The sequence below is a fragment of the Protopterus annectens genome, chromosome 8.part1, assembly GCF_019279795.1.
Source record: "Protopterus annectens isolate FY-2018-M chromosome 8.part1, PAN1.0, whole genome shotgun sequence".
In the NCBI taxonomy this organism is placed as follows: domain Eukaryota; kingdom Metazoa; phylum Chordata; order Ceratodontiformes; family Protopteridae; genus Protopterus; species Protopterus annectens.
Window position 1 is genome coordinate 400803829 of NC_056742.1, and position 21052 is coordinate 400824880.

Consider the following 21052-nt stretch of genomic DNA (forward strand, 5'->3'; position numbering starts at 1 on the left):
CATCTTCCACAACATCCAGAACAGGAGGTATAGCCAAAGGCCTATGCTGGGGTAAAAGCAAAATTCCCTAAGCCTTTTCCTGGAATCAGAGAAGTCCTGACCTTCCCACTTAAAATGTTCCCTCATGGAATGAAGAGACTCTGAAAAAGAAAAATCCTCTGGAGGAGAAGCAGAAGGAGACGAATCATCTGCATCAGAATCAGAATAAGGAGAGTACTCCTGCAAGTCTTCAGAAGACTCTGAAACATCTGAAGCCTGCTCAAAACTCCCCAACTCTGGTTCCACCCTAGGCCTCTTATCTGGAGGGGGCAAAGAACCTCTAATCAAAGTAATTAAATCTTCTGCCATTTTAAGCATGTGCTTCTTGGGCACAGATCCTGAAGAACTAGGAGTGACACCAACAGAAGCTAAACCTGGCCTGCCTCTGGGAGAAGCCTTAGAAACAGAAGGAGAAGGCCTAACCACCCTAGGAAGGGAGGGGAGTACAGTAACCTGAGAAGCCCCTTCAGCCTGACCTGCCTCCTGAGAGGCCACATCCTGCAAAATCAAAGTCTCCCTGGGAATCCAGAGAAGCCTCCGGTAGAACCACCGGTTCCACCGACGCCTCTAAAGAACCGGCGTCCGGTACGGACGACTCTTCCTGCCTGGGTTTAGCTGCTTTGTCTTTGCGCTTCTTCGAAGAAGCGGGCGTCGGAGCATCCGACGGCATCTTATAATTGCACCGCTTCCCGAAGACCAACCTGGCACAATCTAACCTTCGCTTAATAGTGCGCTTATTGAACCTAGCACAAAAGCGACACCCAACAACGTCGTGCGATAATCTCTATGCGGTATCTGTTTCCCACAAGAAATACAGTTATTCACTTTTTCTGACATCCGGTAAACCACTGAGGCAAGAAAAAACTAAAATATTCCCCAACGGGGTACTTAGCCAACTTTGACTCGGTCTGAAACTCCGACTTCGAAAAATTTCAGAACGCCAAACGGCACTTGCAACGCTGCTTCTGCATCGGACCATGCGGCAAAAAAGACTGAGGATATGACGTCGGTCATGCGCATTTGTACCCTGACGTCCTGATGTCAGTCTTATGCGCCTTGACCGACGTCAGCCTAATACTTTGATATTCGGGCCGACCGAGGACAGCGGACTACCCCAAGTGTAAGGACTGCAGCAATGTGAGATGAAGAACATCCACAGATGTCATGAGATCCAAAAATCATACAGTATTCCCTCGCAGTGACCAAAGCTTGAGTGAAAAATCTCAGAAACAGATCTAGATAAAGACCTATTCTTTCCTGTAGTAGAAAATATCTTTGAACTAATATGTGTCTAGTTGACATCCTAGGAACACAATTCGGTACAAAGGAGTCAAGAAAGACTTTTATTTGTTCTTTTGGAATCCCAACTTGCATAAGATATCTCTTGTCTAATAGAAATATTCCAGATACTTTGAAAAAAGAAGTTGCAAGTATCATCAAGTCATGTAAATATGGAAAAGGGTGGATACCCTGTAGCGTGCATTGAACTACAACTGAACTAATTACTTTGTGAACACTCTTGATGCAGTGAATAGTCCAAAGGGTAATGCAGAGAAAGTACAGTTGTGCACACTTACCATAAATGTAGATGTTCGAGTGTGTATTCACTGTAGTAGTCATCACATTTGGGTTATCTGCTTGCAGTAGCCCTCAGTCGGCCTGATTAACAAAGTCTTGGGTCCTACATCAGTTGCGGTCCCTTCTTCCGTGACATCAGGTCGTCAGGGGGTATAAAACATGCAGCCGACGCCATTACATCAGTTTTTCTTCCCCAGATGTCAGGTGCGCACTAATGGGAAGCAAATAAATCTATAAATATATAAGGTTATACCTCCAACAAAAAAGCAAATACACCAAAAAGCTTTTGAGCATAGTAAAGGAGAGTAGAGGTATAATCTAAATAAGTTAGGGGGCTGGAGGGAGGGTAACCAGGACTGCAACAGTGAATACACTTGAACATCTACATTTATGGTAAGTGTACACAACTGTACTATGTTCTTAGTGTTCCACTGTTGCAGTCATCACATTTGAGTAGATTCTCAAAGCTAAGGATGGGAGGGGGAATTTAGAAAGCATTAGGACCAGCTATAAGGCCCTGCAAGACTGCAGTGGCAAAGCCAGCTCTAGATTTAGAGAAAATTGGCAGATGGTAATGCTTGGTGAAAGTATGTACAGAACTCCAGGTAGCAGCTTCTAGGATGTCCCTGGTAGGGACGCCTCTGAGAAAGGCTGTAGAGGTAAATGCAACCCTGGTTGAGTGGGGTCTGATCCCCTGTGGGATAGGTTTTCCATGGTGCTTGTAGCAGAAATGAATGCAATGGTCTATCCATTTGGAAATGGTTTGCTTTGAAATAGCCACCCCCTCTGCCCCTGCAGCAAATGCCACCAGCAGTTGTTCAGATTTTCTTTGAGGTTTAGCCTGTCCACGTAAAATCCAAGTTGCCTGTGCGCATCTAAGGACTGCAGTATCCGTTCCCCTTTGTTCTGTGGATTAGGAAAGAAGGTTGACAAATGAATGGACTGATTAAGGGCCACACTGGATACCACCTTGGGCATGAAGGAGGGATTGGTCCTGAGGGACACCCTGTCTGCATGAAAGACGATGAAAGGCTCCACTGCCATAAGGGCCTGTAATTCAGATACCCTTCTTGCTGAAATGATTGCTAAAAGGAAAGCTGTTTTCCAAGAAAGGAATTTTAAGTCTGCAGTAGCAGCTAGCTCGAAAGGAGGAAGAGTGAATTTCTCCAATACAAAGTTTAGGTCCCAGGCTGGGGTTGGAGCTCTCCTGGGTAGTTGTAAATTTTTGGCCCCTCTGAGGAACTGCTTGAGCAGTGGATGAGAGAAGAGGTTAGGTTCTGTGTTATAATGAGCTGAAATGGCTGAGGCGTGAATTTTGATTGGGAGGAGAAAGACAAGCCCTTGTGCAGCATCTCAGTTAAGTATTGTAAAATCTGAGGTAAATTCGGCACTGCTGTGCTCATAAAACGAAAAACCACTTGGATCCAAGCCCAACAGTACTGCTGTGCTCATCCCTTAAGATTGGGTCCAGGCACAGAATCTTTTCCATTTTCAGCATAAGATTTTCTAGTACTAGGCCTCCTTGCCTCTAAAATGATGTCCAACACTGGTTTACTGAGGGATGGTAAAGGAGAGATTAGGTAATTAGCCAGGCTGCTAGGTTCAGTGTTTGAAGCTGAGGGTGCAGAATTTGGTTCTCTTGCTGAGACAATAGGGTAGGAGTCTGAGGCAGGTGCCATGGAGCCAACGGTGACACACTGCACAAGAGGGGGTACCAGTGTTGGCGTGGCCAGTCTGCTGCAATCAAAATCGTCCTTGGTTTGTCTTGCTTGATCTTTAGTAGTACTTTGGAGAGGAGAGGCAGAGGAGGAAAGGCATAAACTGAAAGTTTTTTTTCCAGCTGAAGGACAGAGCATCCACTTTCCAAGCTTGTTTGTGGGGAGTCCTTGTGCAAAATTTGTCCAATTGATAGTTTTGGGGGGAGGCAAACATGTCTATATCTAGGCTCCCCCATTTGCTTGTCAACATGTTGAAAGGTCTTGGTTCCAGTTTCCACTCGTGTGGGTCCATGAGGTTTTTGCTTAGTTCGTCTGCCAGTGTATTTAGTTTTCCTGGCAGGAATTGAGCTTGTAGATGCACTTGGTAGCTCAGGGCTGTGTTCAACAATGCCATGGCTACTCTGCAGAGGGGGTAAGAATGTGTAACCCCCTACTTGTTTATGCTCCACACAACAGTGGTGTTGTCCATCTTTACCATTAATTGTCCTGGAAGAATATGGTCCTTGAAGGCAGTCAGAGCATTCTGTACAGCTCACATTTCTTTTTGATTGATATGCAGGTGCATTTGACTTGGGTTCCATTTGCCCTGAATGCATCTCCCTGCCAGGTAAGCCCCCCATGCATAGTCTGATGAGTCTGTTGTTAGGATTTGGGTGGCAGGGTGTAGTGTGAATGGTAGTCCCTTATTTTTTTGGCAGGCCTCTGCTCACCAAAGGAACTCTAGGCGTAGGCAAGGTATGATAGGAATCATTGCTTCTAGATCCTGAGAATGTTGACACCATAGGCTTTTTAGATACCATTGTAGTTTCCTCATATGCAGTCTTGCATATGGAATTAGAAGAATGCAGGAGGCCATGAACCCCAAGGCTTGTAGTATTTGCCTTGCAGACAGCAGGGTTTTTGTGGCCACTTGTTTAAAGTAGGTTGTCAAATGAATTTGTTTCTCTGGCGTGAGGAAAGTCATCTGGGAAGTTGTATTCAAGCTTGTTCCCAGGAATATAATTTGTTGACAGGGTACCAGGTGTGATTTCTTTTCATTTATGGTGTACCCCAGACAAGTTAGCACCCTTTGTACAAAAGCCAGATGATTCAAAAGTATGTCCTGGCTTTCTGCCTGAATTAGGCAATCATCCAGATATGGGTACATTTGAATATTTCTTTGCCTGCAAAATGCAATAACTGGAGCTGGGCACTTTGTGAATACCCTGGGCACAGCAGTAGATAAGCCAAAGGGCAGTGCAGAGAACTGAAAGTGCGTGTAGCCTGCTTTGAAGCATAGGAATCTTCTGCAAGATTCCCTGATTGGGATGTGCAGGTATGCTTCCTTTAAATTTAGTGTTGCCAACCAGGCATCTTTGCCTAGCATGGGGAGCGACTGGTGAAGAGTCAGCATCTTGAATCTTGGAATCACCAAAAAGGTGTTTAGAGAAGACTGGTCCAGGATAGGACGCTATGAATAGTCTTTTCTGGGTACCAGGAAAAGTCTCGAGTAGAAACCTTGTCCCTTTTCCTCTTCTGGTACCAACTGAATAGCCTGCATGCTTAAGAGAGAAAGTACTTGCTTTTGGGCCTCTGCCCACTGATTTGGGGGTAGATCAAGCCACCCACTTGGTGTTGGTAACGTGTGGAAGTGAAATCTGTATTCCTGGGACACTATATTTAAAACTGTTCCCAGTTCTTTGCATGAAGGGCAATCAGTTGAGAAGTGCTTGGAAGTTTTAAAAAAAAAAATTGAGACACTTTACCATGGAGGGAGTTTTATTACTCCCCAATTTGGAAGTGGAGGCTCCCCACTGCTTAGTACTGTGTGTACCCTGGGACTGAAGTCTGGAAGCACTGCTGGATCTGTGTTTGGACTGAGAAAGTCTGGAAGAGGCAGGAAAGGACCAATTCTTGGAAGGCCAATGCCTACTAAACCTTGGAGGTTGCACTTGTAAAAAATCTTTAACAGTTTGCATAGATTTAGCTTTTTCTTCCATCTTTTTAAGAACTTCTTCTGCCTTGTTGCCAAACAGGCGGTCCTGAATTAAGGAAGCATCCAGTAATTTCGCTTTAACATGATCTGGCAAGGATTGCTCCTTAAGCCATGCATGCCTTCTAAGTATAGACCCAGTCACAGCAGCCTTGCAAGATGCCTCTAGTGAATCAAAACCACATTGCAAAGTATGCTTTCCAACTTGTTCAGCTGAGTGCAGTAAATCCTGTAAATCCTTATTTTCAGCACAATCAGGAATCACCATCATTTTCTGTTTAAGCAATCCAGTAATATGCTGCTGATACTTTAACATATGAAACTGACAGTTTAAGGCCCTAATGGCCAAAGTTGCAGAAGTGTATACCTTCTTACCCCATCTATCCAGCGCCCTGGAATCTCTATCAGAGGGAGTAGGATTTTTGGCAGTAGTAGCTTTAATGCCCTTGGGTCCCTGGGAAATGGTCTCAGGATCCGCAATAGGATTTTTAAAAAGGAACTTGTGAGAGTCAGGGACCCTGTAATATCTACCAGGTTTTCTGGGAGCAGGAGGTAAAGAATCAGGGGCCAAATTAGATTCCGAAAAGGCATCAACAATGTCTAGTACAGGAGGTATGGCTAAAGGCCTGTGCTGGGGCAGGTGTAAGAAATCCCTAAGCCTCTTTTTAGAAACAGAGAAATCCTGACTTTCCCAACGAAAATGCTCCCTGAGAGTATGCAAGGTTTCACCAAAAGAGAAATCCTCTGTGGGGGGGAGCAGAGGGAACAGAGTCCTCAGCATCAGAATCCTCATAAGTAGATAAGGGTAAATAAACCGGCATCCAAAATAGTTTAAAGCAAAATCATACCGACGCCTAATAGTGCGTTGGTTAAATCTAGCACAGAACCGACAACCAGAAATATTGTGATCAGGGCCTAGGCAAGGAATACAGTAAGAATGAAAGTCCTTATGAGGTAATTGCTTTCCACAAGAAATACAATTATTTACTTTTTCTAACATTAGTCTGGAGCAAGAAAAAAGTTTCCCCAACGGGGTACTTGGCTTTATTGAAGACTTCGGATCTGAAACACTAACACGAAAATCTCAGGAGTTGGCCGACCGGCACTTGCGAACTGCTTCTGCTTCGGGCACCGCGTGGCAAGAAAGACTAAAGAAAATGGCGTCGGCCGCATCTTTTATACCCCTGACGACCTGACGTCAGGGAAGGGGCGACAGCAGCCAATGCAGGACCCAGGACTTTGGAATTCAGGCCGACTGAGGGCAACCTGCCAGCAGGATTACCCAAATGTAATGACTGCAACAGTGAAACACAAAGAACATCAGAAAATTCAGAATCCTGGTCAGAAATATCATAAGCAAACTCAGTCCTAGATCTTTTAGAGGGGGAAGGCTGGCTTCCCCTGATTAAAGTAACAAGGTCTTCAGCCATTCTTATCATTTGTTTTTTAGGCATAGAGGCCTGATCCATGCGGTCTGGGCATCAGTTTTCTAGGCATGGTTCGAGTTTTAGGCCTTGAAGAAGAAGACGGCGTTGGTTTAATACGCAAGTTAGTAGGCCTGAATACACCCTCAGAAGCCGGTGCCTGCACATCGGCTCCGGACCCATCCAAGGTAGAGACATCCACAGGTTCCACAGTTGAAGCATCTCACGGCATACCGGACTCTGAATGGATCTCAGCAGAGGCCTGCAAATCTGAAGTAGCGGGTATCAGGGGCTGTGCGAAAGCACCTCACTGAGTACCGGCGAACTGGAGACTGGCTTAGGAGAAGCGTCGTTGGCAGCTTTGGACCTAGGCGGCCTGTCTCTGTCTTTATCTTTGCGTTTTTTCGGAATGTCGGTAGTTGGATGGCTTACCGAAGGCATATCAGGATAATTGAGCTGAGCACCAAAATATTTAGCAGCAAAAATATACCGACAACAGATAGTTCGTGGTTTAAATAAGGCACAAAACCGAGAGCTACGTATATCGTGGTCAGGGCCTAGGCAAGGAATACAGTACGAATGAAAATCTTTATGAGGTATTTGTTTTCCAAATATAATGCAATTATTTACTTTTACTGACCTAGTTTAGGGCAAGAAAAAGTTTCCCCAACGGGGGTACTTAGCTTTTAGTTGAAGACTTCGGTTCTGAAACTCAAAAACGACCGGCACTTGCGAACTGCTTCTGCTTCGGGCACTGCATGACAAGAAAGACTGATGTAATGGCATCAGCTGCATGTTTTATACCTCTGACAACCTGACGTCATGGAAGAAGGGACAGCAACCGACGCAGGACCCAAGACTTTGTTAATCAGGCCGACTGAGGGCTACTGCAAGCAGATAACCCAAATGTGATGACTGTAACAGTGAAACACGAAAAACATCTGATAATGTGATCCAGACAGACAAAACCTTAAGAAATGTTTGAAATCTGGATGGACAGGATGTGCTTATAAGCATATTTTAAGTCTAGTATTGTCAGGAAACTTAAAAGAAGGAAAAGAGGTAACAGGCTGTGAAGAGACATCATTTTGAATTTGGGCACTATCACAAACAGGTTTAAAAAGAAAGATCCAGAAAATGTCTAAGAATTTTCTTTCTTTGCCATTAGTAATATCCTTGAATACAAACCCTTACCCACCTGAGACAGAGGAACTGGTTCTATCACTCCTTGGGACAGCATTTGATGAAGAACTATTGGAAACAAGAGGATGAAGAATGACCCCATGGAAAGGAGGAATTTACTCCCATTGCCATATATAATCTTGAAAAATGATGGTTTAGTCAGTGCTTGAAGTAAAACAGTAATATCCCAAGAAGGGGTAGTATCTCTAAGAGGAGGTCTGAGCAAAAGGGTACACCTCAAAAAGAAAGACCTTAGTAGAATAGCTGACATCATTCTGAAAAAGACAGGCTAGAAAGTCTTAGACCGCTGAAAGGGGAGCTGTGAAAGGGTCTTTGAGTAGCTCAAATATAGAAACTTTTCCATTTGCTTTAGTAGATCTTGCTAGTAGACAGCCTCTGAGATGAAGAATGTGGACACCTGGGAAGAAAGTATGCACTGATCAGCCTTTACTGGTAGTGGAGAAACCAAGGAGTTAATTTGAGAACTCAAATGTCTGAACAGGCAGGTTGGATGGATGAGAGAAGAGACCCGGGTTGGGCTCTTACAGTGACCTTCCTCTCTAATGCTTTCTGAAGAAATTTTAGGATGAGAGGAGTTGGAGGAACATATAAAGGAGATTGTAGGACCAAGTGTGGATCAAAGCATCCCTGGGTGACTCCCCCTCTAGAGGGATCGGGGAAAAGACCTTTTGGAATTTGATGCAGTGGGGAGAAGCAAAGAACTCTCACAACAGTTGGCCCCAGAGGTGGAAAATCAGTTCCATCACCTTTTGATTGTGGGACCACTCATGAGGCAGGAGGACAGATCTAATTAGACTATTGGCTAGAACAATGGATTTCCCCAGAATGTGCGTTGCTAGAAGAAAGCAGTTTGAAGATAACTGACCATGGCCAAATCTTCACGGCTTCTCGAACAACAGTTAAGACAGGGTTCCCCTTTGCTTGTTGATGTAACAGGATTATGGATATGTTGTCAGTTTGGACAGAATTCAATCCTTGAAGGGAAGGAGTCATGGAAGGCCTGCAACATTAGGAGAACTGACCTCATCTCTAGAATGCTGATTAAGAGACTAGCCTCAGAGGGGGACCACATGCCTTGTACTATCTTTCCCCTGTAGTGCCCCCCACCCCAAACAGAAAGAGAGTCCATGGTCACAGTGGCTTTGGGGTGGGAGGGACAGGTGATAGACTACCACAGGGAATTCGAGCCACCAGTGAATGCAAGTCCTGCAAATGTTCATCAGAGATACATGGAAAGATACTAGCTGGTGCATGATGGACCACTGCACTGCTATGGTCCCACTGGAGTACGCTCATCTGGTATCTGGTGAGAGGGACCAAAGTAATGGATGCAGCCACAGAACTGGCTTTTGAAACGAAAGAACGACTTGAGCAGGATTCTAAAGTGTGGATAATCTGCTCTGTGGAAGTTTCTCTGATAAATTGTTTCCAAGTGTGCTCCTATAAACTCTGTTACTTGTACAGAATGGAATTTGGACTTGTCTGGGTTTACTGTTATGCCCAATACTGAACAGATTCAGAGCAAGGATCTTACTTAGATAAGCAGATTCATGGTAGGGGTGGAAATGAGACAATTATCCAATTATGGGAACCCCTGCAGCCTGAGGTACATTGCTACCACTGCCATGCCTTTGGTGAATACCGGGGGGGAGGGAGGCTGTGGCGAGGCCAAAGGGCAGGGATCTGATTTGGAAATGACTGGCTCCCAGCTGGAAGCAGAAAAACATTCTGGATCATCTGTCTATCTCAATACGGTAGTACGTATCCTGTAGGTCTGTGCAGCACATCCAATCATTTACTCTCAGAAGTGGGAAAATGGACTGAACCTTGACCATCCAGGACTCTGATTGCTTGATATATTGGCTGAGGTCCAAAACTGGCATGAAGTTTCTAGTCTTTTTTGGTGTTAAAAGAATCATGAGTAAAGCTCTGGATCCTAGCTGGTCTGGTGATTTCTCTTGAATGACCAGCTTCTTTAGCAACTTTTGTACTTCTTTGAGTGCTGCTGGTCTTTGAGAGGGTGGGAAGTTTGGTACTGTTTCTGAGTTTGGGAGAAAGCACAAAAAGGAAATTTAATAGCCTTTGGTTACTATCTTCTGCACCCATTTGTCGCTAGTCATGGACAACAAGCTTTGGGGTGCAGGAATAGGTGCCCCCAAACTGCCTCCAGAGAACAGCAGTCAGGCAATCCTTCAGAAGCACTGAAAAAGCCTCTCTGTGAAGGGATTTCTGAAACCTAAGTTTTGTGGCTCACCTCTGCTTAATGGGTGGTATACATCATTAGAACCCCCCACCTCTTCCTCAGGGGGGAGAGCGTATGTTTGCCTGTCTCCAGTAGTGACAGGAGAGAACCCTTGGGAATTCCGGAACACATCTTCTTATCTCCTTTCTGGTTCCTTGAAGATGTCCCCCAGGGGATTAGAGAGCGGTTTTCCAATGGCAGAAAGATTCTTTCCATCTTGTTCACTTCTGGTCACGGTTTCTTTCACTTTAGGCCTAAGGAGTGTTGAGTCATTAAATGGGGCATTAATAAAGGATGTCTTGAAGTGCTCTGCAATGTCACACAAGCACATACAGACAAGTCTCCTTATAGTAATTCCCTTGCCTGCGGCTCTCAAAGTGCCTTCAGTAGCACTGGAAATAAAGGCACACAGATATCAGACTGCAACTGTACAGTGGCTAACTAATAATCCAAGGTTTTCTTGCCTTCTACAGATAAAGGCCCAGAGAGGGACTTGATTTCTTTGGTCAAATCCCTCTGAAACCCTGTTATGTGTTCCAAGTAATTTAGTGCTCTCAGAGTGAAGGGAGATTAAGCATCAATCTGCTTCCTAAATCTGTCCATCACCCTTGACTCCCTGTTAGGTGATGGCAAGAGTAGCTTTCCACTGCAAGCTCTTTTTGGAGGCTGCCAACACTACAATGGAATCCAGGACCAGTCCCATGCTCCATTGTTGACGATCATTTAGGCAGACCAGGTACTTGTATGGCTTACTGGGAATTGGTTCAGCTATATCTAAGCTCCTTCCAAGCCCATTTAATGATGAGATTCACCATCTCAACGATGGGGGAATTGCCCAAGGCAGAAAGTGTCGAGCAACTGTGACTGTTCTTGAGTGGGAGTGTTAGTGGACCACCCTCATTTCTGACTCAGGAGTTCGGGAATTTCCCCTAATAAGACATTCTCAAGGGGGATCTGGGGGACTCCTCCCCATCATCAAGATCCATGTCCTTTGTGACAAGACTTCTGGGGGAAGTCTACATGCCTTCTTTTACATGTATGCCTCCAAGATGCCTCCCTGGTGGGGTGTTTTCCAGAGAAGACTCGGATTTACAAATCCTCTGTGGACTGACTAGAGATTTAATGGGTCTGGCTGTCCCAAAAATACCTGATGAGAAGGATCAGGACCTGGGGCATTCTCTGGGAGATGGGTGGAGCTGAGATACAAAGAAGTCTACTCATATGATCAGGGGAGTGCTCTATTAACACTCTTAAATGCCAAAGGAGATCTCAAGATTTGTCTAATGGAAGCCAGAGCCACCTCTCTAAGCAAACCTCAAAACCCCACTCAGCTCAGATCAGAGGCTGACACTGACATCAAGCTATCTAACACACGGGTTTCAAGAAGAAGGGACAGCTCCGAAATCCTAAGAATCAAGCCCATCCCCCCTGAACTGGATGCCGACACTTCAGCTCCAGGATCCTTCTGGCTCCAATATTTGAGCCTTTCAGGTCAGAGATGACACCGGAGTAGGAAATAGCCAAATCTTTGGATCCAGCAAGGACAAGCTCTAGGAAATGCTCAGATATGTAACTCCCGAATCCAATACACAGATCAGGGTAGGAGCTACTACAGGATGAGATGAAGATACATAACTCCTAAGTCCAGTGGTGGATGGAGCAGAAAGGACTCCTAACTGAATCTGGGTCCTGAGAAATTTCCTCACCATGTGATCCACATCTGCTTTGGAAAGATTTCTGGCTGACCAAACTGCAGGGAAGAAGCAGTGGAGGGAGGCCTCAATGATAAATGGCTGGTCAAGAAGGGCGATCAGAGATGATGCAAAAATGACTCCAGAGGAAAAAAGTGTGGCTCTAGGAGACCAAGAGTTTGGATCTGATCGGGATTTTGAAGCTAGAGCCAAGTAAGCAAGAACAGATGAAATCCAATCAGGAGAACGCTTAATCTTCTACTTAGGGCCTGTGACTTTGTCTCCTTCAGATATGTCTGAAGACTTTTTGGAAGAATGTGAAGTTCCAAAATCAGCATGCTGAGACTTGGACAATTCTTCCACAAGAACAGGGAGAAATTTCTTAAGAGTAAGCTTGTTTTTTCCTCTCTACTACTGCCTGGGTACCAAACCCTATGCATGTAGCACACGGATCATCCAAATGTGTGGCCCCAAGGCAGTACACACAAGTGTGTGTCCAAGTTGAGTACCTTGTGGCTACAGGGTACACATTTTGTAAAACCCAAAGGTTTTTCAGCAATAATGGAGAATGACTCAAAGTGAGAATCAAAGGCAGTAACTCTAAGTAATCAAAAAGGATATAGGAAAGAATATAATTTTTTTATATTAGACAGGAAAGATGACACAGAGGCATGAAGAAACAGGGTGTTTATAAACACCTATATAATACAACTATGACAGGGGAGTACAGATATTGACGTATCAAAGAGACAAGGTAATGAAGAAGCAACAATGGAAAGTCTCTTATGATTTTAAACCCACACCTGAGTAAAGAGAGCCATGTCTGTCTCAGACTAGTGGCAGACGAGATCTGAGGTAATGTTGGGCTTTGCAGGAGGGTAAGGGGAGGAGCCTGAGCATGTGATTCTAAGTCTTGACTGGCCAAAGACAGATCACAGGTTGGATCCGAAGACCCATCCACTGAGGATGGAAAAGACAGACATCAGGTCAGTGTTTAGTTGCTCACCAATCTTTCAGCCGAGTAATCTACAGGCATTCTGCTAATGGGACACCACGCTGAAACAGGATAAGGAGGTTACCATTCCTGTAATACCTGCAATATAGGTTAAAATTCTAACAAAAGGGCTTGTTATGGTTCCTCTAAGTTTCAGTTGCACAACAGTCAACAGCTTTAGTAGCACTGCTCTTGACTGCATTGATCACTTACAAAAAAAGGACAGTTCCTATAACCAGGATACACACACTGTGTTAAAACAAGACTGCAGGAAATACTCTATGGCTAGTGGTGTTACTCGGATGTATGCAATTTAAATCAGTCAATTTCAACTTCCATGGCATTTAAACTGAAGACAAAACAGAGGACCTCACCAGTTACTGCAAAATGGTCACTTGCGGCACTGCAGCAATGTTCCTACCAATGTTGCATGAAATTTCAAAATTTTAATTAGCCAATTCCAGTGACTGTGCGTCATGTTTACATGGTTCTCCTAATGAAATCTCAACTGGAAAACACACTTCAGTGAAGCTACACTACACCCTTTGTGTTACTTATTAAAACTCCTGCCATGAAAATCACAACCGTAAAGTGTTCTGGATGCTGGGTGTAGCCAGAAGAGCACTGAGCTGCTACAGAAACTTTCCTGTGGTTTACACAACTGACATAAAGATAGTTTGTGATTATGCTGAAAGATTGGAAGCACATCCAAGACAGTAATACTAGAAAACTGTTTAATTATGAACACAGTTTGCACAGGACTGAAAGAAGATTGTGAAGTAATACCACTTTTTGGTAATTACTGGTCTAGATTTCTTTAATGATTATCCTCCAATGTAAGTTTTAAATAACTGTGCATGGAGTACAATACCTTAAACTGAGACATGACATATAACCTATACTATAGTATAATATCACTTCCTAAATCAGAAGTGGGATTGTCAGAGAGTTGAAGAAAGTAGACAGGAGTATAAGGAGATAAGGTGCATGGCAAAGAGAGAGGTGGCGAAGGCTAAGGATAAGGCGTATGAAGAGTTGTATGAAAGGATGGACACTAAGGAGGGAGAAAAGGACCTGTACAGATTGGCTATACAGAGGGACCGAGCTAGTAAAGATGTGCAGCAGGTAAAGGTGATAAAGGATAATGAGGGAAACGTACTCACAAGTGAGGAGAGTGTGTTGAGCAGATGGAAATAGTACTTTGAAGTGCTGATGAATGAAGAGAACAAGAGGAAGAGAAGGTTGGATGATGTGCAGATAGTGAATCATGAAGTGCAGTGGATTAGCAAGGAGGAAGTAAGGATAGCTATGAAGAGGATGAAGAATGGAAAGGCTGTTGGTCCAGATGACATACCTGTGGAAGCATGGAGGTGTTTAGGTGTAATGGCAGTGGAGTTTTTAACTAGATTGTTTAATGAAAACTCGGAAAGTGAGAGGATGCCTGAGGAATGGAGAAAAAGTGTTTTGGTACCAATTTTTAAGAATAAGGGTGATGTGCAAAGCTGTAGTAACTACAGAGGGATTAAACTGATCACTCACAGCATGAAGTTATGGGAAAGAGTAGTGGAAGCTAGGTTAAGAAGGGAGGTGATGATTAGTGATCAGCAGTATGGTTTCATGCCAGGAAAGAGAACTACAGATGCGATGTTTGCTCTGAGAGTGTTAATGGAGAAGCACAAAGAAGGTCAGAAGGAGTTGCATTGTGTCTTTGTGGACTTAGAGAAAGCATATGACAGGGTGCCTACAGAGGAGTTGTGGTACTGTATGAGGAAGATATCCTTCAGAAGGGTCTCACAGAAACGGATAACTGGTGCCAGAGCCATGGCCTAAAGTTAAATGCCAAAAAATGCATAGTCATACCCTTCGGGAAAAACAAGGTTACCCCTAGCTACCAAATAGGTGGCAATCCACTGAGCACAGAAGAAGTTATCAGGGACCTGGGGACCCAGGTTGATAGTAGTCTGTCATTCGACACCCATGTTGCTAAAGTAGTTAGGAAGACCTTCTACATTGCCCACCTTATCATGAAGGGATTCTCATCTAGATCAAGGGAGGTCATAGTCTCCTTTACTCATCACTCATCAGACCAAAGATTGAGAACAAAGCCCCATTCGGAATGTATCTGACGCGACACTTGCAGCAGCTGGAGAGGCCACAAAGTTCCTCACCAAAAGGATAAAGGGTCTCAAACATCTGTCCTATGCTGCCCGACTGAAAGAACTCCAGCTCTATTCAGTCGCCACAGCTGCTCAGAGGTGACCTTTGCCTAACATACAAGGCCATGTCAAACCCAGATTTAATGAATATGCTGCACCTCAAAAATCTAGATCCGTCAGAGCCACAAGGGCGGAGACTTAAACCTCGACACGGCTATTAATAGGACGTGCTGGAGGGATAGATTCATCACCCAAAGACTCCCTATGCTGTGGAATAAAATCCCAGTATATGTGAGGCAGAGCACCTCGCTGGCCTTGTTCAAGAGAAATCTTGACCAATGGATGGGAGATCGCAGATATACCCCAGGGATTACCTCAGTGTCACTGCTCGACAGAGGCACAGCAAAATAATGGGTATAGTTCCCCATACTAAAGGGGTGGCGTAAGCCACAAAACTATGGGCTAGGCTTGTAAATGTCCTCGGGCAGATAGCCTAGTATGAACCTATGAACCTATAAGTCAGGAGTGTCAGAGAAGTATGTAAGAGTGATACAGGATATGTACGAGGGTAGTGTGACAGCTGTGAGGTCTGTGGTGGGAGTGACGGATGCGTTTAAGGTGGAGGTGGGATTACATCAAGGTTCAGCTCTGAGCCCTTTCTTATTTGCAATGGTGATGGACATGTTGACAGATGAGATCAGACAGGAGCCCCCGTGGACTATGATGTTTGCAGATGACATTGTGATCTGTAGTGAGAGTAGAGAACAGGTGGAAGGTGGAGATATGCTCTAGAGAGAAGAGGAATGAAGGTCAGCAGGACTAAGACAGAATATATGTGTGTGAATGAGAGGGAGGATAGAGGAATGGTGAGGATGCAGGGAGTAGAGGTGGCAAAGGTACTTGGGATCAACAGTTCAGAGTAATGGTGAGTGTGGAAGAGAGGTGAAGAAGAGAGTACAGGCAGGATGGAGTGGGTGGTAAAGAGTGTCAGGAGTGACTTGTGACAGATGAGTGCCAGTAAGAGGGAAAGGGAAGGTCTACAAGAGGGTAGTGAGACCAGCTATGTTATATGGGCTGGAGACAGTGGCACTGACAAAAAGGCAGGTGTCAGAGCTTGACGTGGCAGAGTTGAAGATGTTAAGATTTGCACTGGGTGTGATGAGGATGGACAGGATTAGGAATAAGTACATTAGAGGGTCAGCCCAGGTTAGAAGGTTTGGAGACAAAGCCAAAGAGGCAAGATTACGTTAGTTTGGACATGTGCTGAAAAGGGATGCAGAGTATATTGGGATAAAGATGCTAAGGATGAAGCTGCCAGGTAACAAGAAAAGAGGAAGGCCTAAGATAAGGTTCATGGATGTGGTGAGAGAGGACATGCAAGTGGTTGGTTTTACAGAGCAAGATGCAGAGGACAGGAAGAAATGGAAACAGATGATCTGCTATGGCGACCCCCAACAGGAGCAGCCAAAAGAAGAAGAAGAACATAGCAATTTTGTATGGTGCACAAATGCAAACAAATACTATCTGATTAGTGAACCACTGTTTGTAGCAGTGAGAAGATATTAATGCAAGTTTACTGGTGCTGAACACAATGTGAATGGTTAAAAAAAAAACTCCTGACAAAGGCATGTCCCTTAATCAAACAGACTACTCCTCATTACAAAGGTATTGTATGCAAATATATCACGTTAACACTCCTTGCTAAAACAAACAAAATAAATTACCTGCAAGCTCAGATACATGGGTACCAGGAGTTATATGAACATCTACCTGTAAAAAAAGTAATCAACTGTTAATGCATTAGATCATAAACCACAAATGCACTACAACAGATCCTCAAGACTAGCTAGTCTCTAAATCATTTTACATGGTTGCAACTTCAGCAAATAAATTCTTAAGATATGAATGTCGTAGTAGTAGGCAATATCACAAAAGTAAAAAAACATTTTGCCACTGCAGGTCATATTTTGTCACTAATGGTTCAATTGCTGTTAACCCATATACATTTCAATCAATCAGACATGTTTGCATCTTTTTTCCTGTAGTACTGCACCACAAACAGCATTCTATGTTTTGTTTACTTTTGATGCATCATGATTTGGACAATATTAACATTTAATGTAATGGTACTTATGCTCTTGCTATTATAGCCTCTACATGTGAGGTTCAGCTAAACTACTGCACAGATATTTCAAATGTATTACACTAATGTATATTCTTCAGAGCAACAACTTCTACAAAAACATTAGCGAATGTACCTTGAATCTTTCAGGCAAGGATCTCAGCAGCTTAACTTTGATGGACAGTCCAATCAATGTCGCCATACTGCAATGTGGAATAGTTGGGGTGAACTCTACAGAAACCACGCTCTCATCATCGTTTACCTTACAGGAAATAAAAACTGTGGTCAAGGAGGTTAACGTACTGCAGTGCTTGCATGCAAACACTGCAGCTAGTACAAAAATCTTACTTCTTTCCCAGCAGTATATTATGGAGTAGAAGTCCCTGTCATAGTGAACAATATCATCTAGGTTTACCAACCTTCTCTTTCCTTTGGTATGTATGGATTTTTCCAAGTTGCCCCCCCCCCCCCCCCCAACCACACACACAAAGGTTAATACTGGTTTATGCCAGTTAAGGTTATGTACAAAGATAAATACGAGACTTCTATATAAATACAGCTTTGGTATGCACTTTCCCTACTACTTTGAGACTGAAGTCCTGCATGCAGAAAATGTGCTTGTGGTATACAAATACTCAGTACTGATTCAAAAAAGCAACAAAAGAAGTAATCAAAAACAGAGATTAAACTTGTGCAAATTCTATAAGTTAAGCAAATGAACAGAAATCATATATAATATCCTATTATACAGTGAAAAAGAGACAGGGAATCTCCTTGAAAGCCTGCCATGGTGAAGTTATCTTATACACCTGTATTATATTCTTTGGAGTGTCACTTCTTCACAGAAAGTTTCTATTTATGCAATGTTCCTATCTCACATTTTTGCAGTCAACTGTAAAAAAAAATATTTACAATATATATAATAAAAGATGAAGGAGACAACGTGTTGGAAGAAGAGAAGAGTAATAAGTGAACATCTAAGTAATGAGGTTAGGCAAGTTAGAGAGACTGAGTGGCTGTGTCAAATATAAATGCTCTTGTATAAATTTAGTTGAAAAGTCTAAGACCGGGTGTTGACATCCCTCCTCTGGGCCAGTGATTAAGCAAACTCAATTCTTGTCACTGACACCAGTGGAGAAGGTTCACTGCAACAGACACACAGACACACTATTTTCAGATGCAGCTCTCTGCACCAAGTATAATTTCACTTAAGAACATGCAGGGAATGCACACTTCAGTCCTGGTGCTGGGCTTTCTTTCCAGGTCCCAAATAAAACTCCCCACTGACCATTATAGAGCAGAGTCCTTAGTCGGGTGTTCCAAGCCAAGTCCTCCACCATCCTATATGTGAAATCAATGCTTTCAGTGTTCCTGTTAAAAGTAGCTGTCATACACACTCTCTGATATTTGATTTTCACACACACACACACACACACACACACACCTGGAAATGGCTGGCATAGCTTACCTGCTCTGCCACCTCCACCCAGACTAGAAGGTAGATTTACTGCCACCAGAACATCCAAAGGCAGCTACTTTAAGGCTCTTACCAGGGTACTTAATTGCACTTAGTAACATTAATACTTATAAAAATGGTCGTGTTTAACCAAGCAACATGACTTTCAGGAACGTGGAGCCACAGTGCCACTAAATAAATACAAGTACTCTCAAAGGTTAAATATTTTCTAAAAGACAAGCCACAATAAAAAGGGTTAGATATATTTAATAATAAAGAAACGTGAAAATACTGGATATCTATTTACATGAAAATACTGGATATCTATTTACAATAAACACCAGTTTCAATCACAGGAAATATAAAAACATAGATGGAAAGACCCAGCCAGATACAGAAAAAAAAAATTTAGCTAATCTCACTACATTTTTTTAACTGACTGAAGAGTTATTGTTCCCTAGTTACTTACTAAAACAAGGCAAGATGAAAGTGGATGAGTGTCTTGTCAGGTCCAAAAAAAAGAGTGCACACCTCACGTCCCTTACTAGTATTCAAATACAATTCAGTGCTGGATTCAGAATGACATCACATCTGGTCACCTGACTCTGTGGTTAACACACTATCCTCTCACTAGAAAGTGAGCCAGGATTTGGTAGTGATGTGTCGCAATACACACAGAACTTTTAGCTAAGGTTTATTACTGCATCTGGAAACTGTAAAAATTCCAACACTTCCACCCTACCTGCAGAAACTAACAAGCCATCCTCTGGCACCCCAAAGTAGCAATTATGTCAACCACTAAGGACAACAGAGCAAAATCCCAGCCCCGGCTTTTCACAGACATTGTGTCTCTGGCTGCAATCAGACGTGTGAGATTAAACTCTTTACGGCATAAACCAAGTCATTAATTTAGGCTATTTTTCTTAAAGTTAGCTGGGCTGAGATTAACCCCTTCCATTCCAGTATCCTCTATTAGAATATATAAATGTCATCAGTTACAACAAATACAGTCTGACAAACATGTATATTTCTTTTCTGTCCAGCAAGACGTATTGTTGATCCATTTTTTTTTTTTTTTTAACAAAAGCATCCATACAAATCAGTTTGATAGTCAAATGACATATAATTCTTTACAAAACTTCAGCTAGCAATGCTGGCATATGTTACACATGCACTGCCCTACCACCCAGCACAGCTGACACTACCTCACCACACAGAGCATGGCCAAGATGGCTTACTGAGAACAGCAATTGGTGAAAGCTCTGCAACTAAAACTTTTTCTGACAGAAAATATAATCAAAAATTAGTAACTGGAGATAACTTGAGAGCTAACTTTATTCAATAATATCAAGAGAAAATATTTATAGCTTTAAGTTCTTTAAAAACTGTAATTTTCCACTCAGAATTTCAACAGTTCAAGAGAGATGAGACTTCAACACAAAAAATATACTCGGGAATCTTCTGTTAAGAAAAAAAAAAGACATACAGTCACTAATATCTATTATGCAGGATGCATTACTTAAAATGGCCAAGCTGGATATGAAAACAGTTTCAAAGAAGAGTTCAGAAAGAAGATGGAGCATTTAGAAATTCATGTATAAAAAGTGTACAAATTAGCAATATGGAAGAAGCTTTAAATGACCATGAAGGGAAAATAACTAGGCAAGTCTCAGACTGACTTCCTTTTAAAACAAAATAACTGGCTTATAGATAAAGTTGATGATTTAGTAAATAGATTGGAACAAAACATCAGAATATATGGCATACCTGAAAATTAGGGAGACAATATAATACATTTCTTAACAGCCTGACTGCATAAAATATTAAATCTACCTGAAACTTTATCTTTTGGAATTGAAAGAGCACATAGATCCCTGACAGCACCTTCAAAGAAAAAGAAATCAGCACCACATTTAATTATAGTGAAGTTTAATGTCCAGCTTAGAAGAAGATTAAATATCTAAAAACAGCATGGTCCAGTCCATCTATTAAAATAGGTGAAGATGTAGTCAGATTTGACAATGTTTATTCCAGTCAAGTAATATGTAAAAAGAAATCTGGCTTGCCACTGACTAAAGAACTTAAAAGAACAATATTAAAGCCATGTTTATGTTTCCTACAAAGATCAAAATATTTCTTTCAGAAGAAATGTAATACCCGCACTGGAAGATGCGCTCACTTTTGTTAACAAAAATAAAATCCTTAATGACACTATAGAAATGGATTGAAATATTGTATCTATCAAGAGGCATAGGGAGCAAAGTTCTTGAAAAACTGCCTCTAAATTTATAAAGCTTAAAAGCAAGTGACTTTTATTCTCAGAAACAACATATTTACCGTTTAAAATAAAGGGTTTGTATAGGACTTTAAGCTTCAAAGCATGTGTAAACATATATTTATATTTTAAGCTAAAACACTTTACATAAGAAATATAAATGGTTAGCCTTACTGTATTTG

The 21052-nt window shown here is 42.6% G+C and overlaps 1 protein-coding gene across 1 annotated transcript in view; it reads right to left on the minus strand.

The window, feature by feature from the left end:
• The window catches only part of CIAO2B (cytosolic iron-sulfur assembly component 2B), a 241424-nt gene that overhangs the window by 67487 nt on the left and 152885 nt on the right, over positions 1-21052 (minus strand). The window contains exons 3-4 of the mRNA XM_044081967.1: positions 17276-17401; positions 16742-16787 (exon numbers count right to left, since the gene is read on the minus strand). Coding sequence (XP_043937902.1) covers positions 16742-16787; positions 17276-17401 — 172 coding nt within the window. The remainder of the gene's footprint in view (positions 1-16741; positions 16788-17275; positions 17402-21052) is intronic.